Source organism: Poecilia latipinna, unplaced genomic scaffold, assembly GCF_001443285.1.
Source record: "Poecilia latipinna isolate Pla-1442-1.1 unplaced genomic scaffold, P_latipinna-1.0 Scaffold1505, whole genome shotgun sequence".
In the NCBI taxonomy this organism is placed as follows: domain Eukaryota; kingdom Metazoa; phylum Chordata; class Actinopteri; order Cyprinodontiformes; family Poeciliidae; genus Poecilia; species Poecilia latipinna.
This window is the reverse complement of record NW_015114121.1, coordinates 79,169-85,771: the sequence shown is the minus strand read 5'-3', so window position 1 is coordinate 85,771 and position 6,603 is coordinate 79,169. Positions and strand designations below refer to the sequence as shown.

The following is a 6,603-nucleotide window of genomic DNA, read 5'->3' as shown; positions in this document are numbered from 1 at the left end:
CGTGGGTTTGTTGTGTGGGGTGTTGGGGGGGGGGGGGGGCAGCAGGGATGGAGCCTGTGAGCGAAAGCTAAATGATGTTGGGGTTTAAGTCGGCGCGCCCCTCTCACCGCTGCCTCAGACAGCTGCCTGCACAGCTCGCTTTGAGTCCTGCCCACACACGCTTAATTCACTCGGCAGCGTTAAGTTGACTTTCCTGTAAACCCTCGGCATCCAACTTCACACTCGAGCTTTTCGACGCAGCTGCTCTGGCTCGGCTGCCAAAGTCTGTCGATTTTATCAGAGCACTTTTTATGCGCGGCGGTCATGATTATTCAGCGACGATCGGCATTAAATCTGCATATTTATCAACTGTTTTATCAGGTGTTTTTTTTTTTTTTTTTTTTTTTTTTTTTCCGTCAATCCTCCTGCCTTTTTACAAAAAAAAAATAATCCAACTTAAATTTCAACATTTTCACATTTTCGAATAAGAAAACACGATGAGGGAGAAAACATTCCCTTATCGTAGTCTGTGTGAGATGAAATTGAATCTCCGACAACTGACCAGCCTTTTTTTTTTCTTTTTTTTTGGTACTGTACTCAAATCTATGTGTGCTGCCAAATCAATTTGCCGCTTCTTATTTAGCTTCAGTTAGATTCACCTGACCCTGAAATGATTCGGGAGCCAGTGACGGAGATGATAACACTCCCATCCTTTCTCAACAAAAAGGTTTATTCTCACAGAGTGCTTCAGTTTGGTTCACCCCTGTGCATCCACTTCCACCACAGAGATTAGACCAGTTTTTCCCAAGGCATGTACCCTGTGACATATCTTCTGTGCACCAGGACGATTTCTAGATCAAGCTTCAACAAAATAATAACAAAGTGTCCACTTTAAAAGATTGCAGGAATGTCTGACTGCTTTGAAGAGAAGGTGCTAGAAAAGACTACAGAATTGTGAGGTTGGACTGTAGAACCAGTTCAACCTAAAATACACGATAAAGAGGATTCAAGAGACACCATGTTAAAATACATAAACTTACCTGGATGTTGGTTTTTAACTCCAAAAGTGAATATGGATTTACAAAATGATTATAAGTTATACTGAAGAGCATTACAGCTTGTTATTTAGACTAACCTTTTCCCTGCTTTAGTTGGATTACCAAAATTATTTGTATTTGCTAGTGAGCAGAATAATGAGTTTTTTAAATCTGAAACTTACATTTGTTAACTTAAACTGTTGGACTTGGTTCTGGTGTTTTAACTTTCCTTTTTCTCACAACAGTTTGCTGAGATGTTGGCTCATTCCTCTCTGCAGTATTTTATTTTCAGCCCTGCCCACAGATTTTTTTTATGGAACTAAAATCAATATTTTGTGATGATCAGACATTGAGTTTATTTTCCTGAAGCCCCTGTGTAACAAACTGGACAAAGAGGGATCATTCCTCATTTGGAAGACCAGTTTACATGAAAGCTGCAGTTCCCTCACTGAGATGTTGCTTCAGTATTTCCACAAAATGGTATTTTCTCTTGATGCCATCTATTTGGTGAAGTGCACCAGTCCCTCCTGCAGCAAACAGCTCCACAACATAATGCTGCCACTATCAGAAGCTTGTGACGTCATCATCAGCTTCATATCTCCATCTTTAATGTCATCTCTCTTCAACCTTTCAGTTCATTGCTGTTTTTTTTTCTTTGCAGAGCTACTAAAATACTAACTTTTCATTTGCCCTTAAAAGAGAAAGGGGGGAAAGCAAATCAGAGAAGTGTGTTTTCCAACCATCAGCACAGCAGCAGCCACTGCAGGCTGTTTTCTAGCAGTAAGCATCAGCCACAACAATAACTCATTCTGCCTGTTATTGTGCAGACTTACCTCGGGACACCTCTTACCCATCAGGGCATCCTGCAGTTGCGCCATATTCTGTGTGAAATCAAGGTGTCTTTGTTAGGATTCTGCTGCTTTGCAGCCTTTTTATGATGCTGGAAAACTACATTGTCCTGCTGAGGATATGGAGCAATTTTAAAACCAAGCACAAGTGAATAAAGGACATCTGACACAACGTGCCAAGGACAAACAACCACACACACACACACACACACACACACACACACACACACACATACACATTGCAGTTAAACTTTGTCGTTCATTTTCTCCAACATTTCATGTCACACCATGCATCACTTTATTTCTTATTTTGTTACTTTGTTGTTAGGGCTGACAACTGTTTTGTAATTAGCTTGTTCTAAAATGGCACAGTATATTTAATCTCTAGGATCATTTTAATATCAATGTGTGCAACATCAGAAACTATAGCTTTCAGTATGTGGCAGGATAAGATTGTTTATCCCTATTTCACTGTGTTTTCTCCCCACAGCCAGTTTATTTTAGTGTGTAAGATGTTAAAGTTCAGAGGTCGAGACGGACACATTGTTATAGCAGAAAAACAATCTTTATTAATTGATCCTAAAACCTAATGAAATATGTTAAAGGTTGAGAATGTCATGCAGGGTGTTAATATTTTTTAAGGGTTTGCAGGTGTTACTAGGCAGTAAAGTAACATCCATATGAATCCCAGGAACCTGAGCTTTAGTAGGCCGGCCAGAGCACTGATGAATTTATTTTTCCTTTAATGTCATCCCTGATGAACTGATGCAAGCGCAACATTCAAAGACATACATTTTTGCACGTGTTTTGGTGGTAAAATAAATCGGCAGGTTCTGTGAAATTTTCTGAAACCCACACCGACACTCGATGATTTTTCTCTGCCTTGACTCACGTTGTGAAAACATCCATATGAATTCTGAGTACAAGTCGATGTCTCCTGCTTCTCACCAGGACTCGCTTGATGCAAAGCTTCAAAGAATCCCACTCCCATGAGTCCCTCCTCTCCCCCAGCAGTGCTGCAGAGGCTTTAGACCTAGTTCTGGATGAAGATGCCATTATCAAGCCTGTCCACTCTAGCATTTTAGGACAAGAGTACTGCTTTGAGGTGCGTTAATCTCTCTAACCTTTTCCTTTTCTGTGTTTTTGCCTGCCTGTCACTTTTTTTTTTTCTCCAGCTGAAATTATGTAACATTTGAGCTACGACTGCAGAAGCCTCTTAATTTCTCTCTGGAGCTTTTGATAAATATAGTTCATTAGTTAATTAGAGCTAATATAATGAAACAGATTATCGGAGTTCCAGGTTTTGTTGAGCAGAGATATTTAACGATTAAGGCTCAAACCTGCAGGTTTGGAGGGGGCGGGTGTTTGTGTCGTATGTCATCTTCGAAAAAACACTTTATGAAATAAACATATTCAAATCATGCGTAATTCATCCCCTACGCCTACTAAATGCATGACGTTTTGGGGTTATTTGCAGGTTGACAATCCATCACAGGGTAATACAGATCCCCTCTGGGCTAATTAAAGTGGTTAATTAATCTAACGTGCATATTTATGGAAGCCAGAGAAGCAACAGTTTCAAAATGCCATTAACAGGAATTCAACCCCAGCAACTTCTCACTGCAAGGCAACGGCGCCGATGCAACCGTGCATCCTAGATGCAGCACAATGCAGTAAAGTTCAGTTCATTATGGCAGTATTTTGTTGACATAGTGATCAGTATTGAACAGGCAATAGGCTTCATTAATCTAAAAAATTTGTCTTAGAGAATTTCTGTTCATGTTAGATTAGTCTAGATTAGCTCTTTCCCGTCTAAGTGCTCTTACCACATTTGCGCTCGTCCCTGCGGTAGAAGTGGCTTTTCACGCTATTTTTAGTTCAGCAGAACTCAAGAGACATACAGATTTCACTTAAGCCTCTTAGGAGGCAAACCTTGGTTTACACTTTTTATAATCAGGGGAGGACAAAAAGAAAAGAACGAGAGTGGAAAAACTCAAGTGAAAACTAATAAGCCTGTCCTCCGAGGAGTATTTTAATTTAATTGTAATCTGCGTCTTTACCCCTAAATCTTACGACTTGGAAAAACACAGATCAGTTGCAAAGAAATCTGTGTGATAAAAAAAAAAATGTTTTGTCTTCAGGTAACCACCAATTCAGGGACAAAATGTTTTGCCTGCCGATCTGCTTCTGAAAGAGACAAATGGATTGAGAATCTGCAACGAGCGGTCAAACCAAACAAGGTATTCTCAGTGGATTTTTTTTTTATTTTTTATTTTTTTATTTTTCGTGCGTGTCCAGCTAAGTTTAACACTTAAGCCTCCTGGGTTGTTTAACGCAGTTATAGCACTCTTTTCAGGACAACAGCAGGCGGGTGGAGAATGTGCTCAAGTTGTGGATAATTGAGGCTCGAGATCTTCCAGCTAAGAAACGCTACTACTGCGAGCTCTGTCTGGACGACATGCTGTACGCGCGCACCACCAGCAAACCCCGCACCGACACGGTCTTCTGGGGGGAACATTTTGAGTTTAACAATTTGCCAACCATTCGTAGCCTTCGTTTGCACCTCTACAAAGAGACAGACAAAAAGAGACGCAAGGTAAGCGCTGCGTTTCGATACTTTTTGTTTATTTTATATGTCTGATCTAAAAAAAACATAAATAAATAAATAAATACAAAAGCATACGAGGGTTAAAATCCATCTCGTTTGCAAATTAGGAGAAAAGCACATACATCGGCCTTGTCAGCATCCCGATATCCAGCATCACGGGCCGGCAGTTTGTTGAGCAGTGGTACCCGGTGATACAGTCCAGTGTTTTAGCCAAAAGTGGCGGCGTCGGAAGTGCCAAAGTGATCAATGCTTCGCTGCGTGTCAAGTCGCGCTACCAGACGATGAATATCCTCCCGATGGAGCTGTACAAGGAGTTTGCCGAGTACATCACCAACAACTACCGAACACTGTGCGCGGTGCTGGAGCCGCTGCTGAGCGTGAAGAGTAAAGAGGAGGTGGCGTTTGCTCTGGTGCACATTCTTCAGAGCACAGGGAAAACAAAGGTAATCGAAGTATCAACCAACCAAATATCTGGGCTGTTTTTGGCAAATATTGTTCAAAAGACGGTCTATTATCAAATCGACAAATTTACTCCTGGAGCTTTTCTTTAAGTTCTGCAATAAATGTCTTAGTCATTTATTAGCATTTTTAAATGCATTAGTTATGTTTTAATATTACTCATAACCCCCCCCCCCCCCCTTCTTTTTAATGTATTTTCCTGACAGCTGTAACTAAATCACCTTGTAGATTAATGATACTATAAACTTCCCGTACTTGCAACCTTTCTGTTTTACTGAACTTCACGTTGTGTCTCCTCGTAGGAGTTTCTTTCAGACATGGCGATGTGCGAGGTGGATCGATTCATGGACCGTGAACATTTGATCTTTCGGGAAAACACACTCGCTACAAAGGCCGTGGAAGAGTACCTCAAACTAATAGGTCACAGATACCTCAAGGAAGCAATAGGTAAGACCGTCAGTAGCTCTGTTGTTAGAAATATCTAATTGAAAATGTCCGAAAATGAGATGGTCACTTACATATATGTATGTCAGATGTTGTAAGAGTTGCAGGTGCTACTTTGTCTCTGACGGTTTGCATTTCATTTGAGCAGAAACACAAACAGCACTGTATGGTAGTCTTTGTAAACATTTGTGTTTTACAGATTAAATGAATGAAAAAAAAAAAAAAAAACTCTTTCCAGGTTGTGTTGCTAATAGCAGTTAGCAGTCCAAAGTAAGCAAAAGACAATGTTTTATGACTTTCTACTGGGACACGTCAAAATCTTTTAATGTTGCTTGAAAAGTATTAGCAGTGGTGCACAGTTTGTCCTAAGTAATCAACTGTTTTCAGTTCTTCCATGTGAAAGTAACAGCACTGCTACGTTTTACTGTTCCCAACTGAGTTAGCCTTAGTAATATTATATATATAAATTCTAGAATACCTGTCCCTGTACATCCTCAGTATATCTGTCAGTAAAAGGTGAGAAGAGGAAGAAAGAGGATTACTGATGATTTTTGGCTGGAGTAGATGGCATTTTTCCATGCAAGCTGGACAGGCCTGGAACCCCCTGGTTGTTAAGGAAAGATTTATGAAGATGAAATCTGACATGTAGGAGAAATGCAGTGGGCTGTTTTTACAGTACTTCACGGGTGATCTTTTACATAAATTCAAATTGTGTCAAAACGTCCTTTAAAAACCAAAGCGTTTTGCCCTAGAAGTGTAAACAGTGGGGTTCATGTCGCCTTTAAAGAATGCCGATGTGAGAAGACTTGGAGACAAAGTAATTTGAATAAAAGAAGGACTTATTTCAATCAAGCCCATCACCCATACATAGATTTCAGCCATACGTTGCCATTTTTGTCATTCTCCAACTTATGGCCCTAACTCTTTAGGCACAATCAGGCATTCCAGGCATTTTTGAGCCTCTCTGCATACCTTTGGCTTAGGAATGTCCTCTAAGTCCCAGATCTCTGTTGTCCACTTTCCAGGTGATTTCATTCGAGCCTTATATGAGTCTGAGGAGAACTGTGAGGTGGACCCAATGCGTGTCCCACCATCAGTCCTCGCTGACCACCAAGCCAACCTCCGGATGTGCTGCGAGCTTTTACTCTGCAAGATCATCAACTCCCTCTGGTCAGTTCTTATTCCAGATTCATTGCTGAGGATAAATTTAGGATTATATGTTTTGCAT

The 6,603-nt window shown here is 40.6% G+C and overlaps 1 protein-coding gene across 4 annotated transcripts in view; it reads left to right on the top strand.

The window, feature by feature from the left end:
- Positions 1 to 6,603, top strand: part of LOC106963199 (ras/Rap GTPase-activating protein SynGAP-like) — a 61,731-nt gene that overhangs the window by 31,782 nt on the left and 23,346 nt on the right. For 3 of the 4 annotated variants that reach the window (XM_015057982.1, XM_015057981.1, XM_015057979.1), the window contains 6 exons: positions 2,816 to 2,969; positions 4,006 to 4,104; positions 4,209 to 4,460; positions 4,580 to 4,915; positions 5,234 to 5,378; positions 6,401 to 6,545. In XM_015057982.1, the coding sequence (XP_014913468.1) occupies positions 2,816 to 2,969; positions 4,006 to 4,104; positions 4,209 to 4,460; positions 4,580 to 4,915; positions 5,234 to 5,378; positions 6,401 to 6,545 (1,131 nt within the window). The remainder of the gene's footprint in view (positions 1 to 2,815; positions 2,970 to 4,005; positions 4,105 to 4,208; positions 4,461 to 4,579; positions 4,916 to 5,233; positions 5,379 to 6,400; positions 6,546 to 6,603) is intronic. The other variant, XM_015057980.1, reaches the window with a different exon arrangement.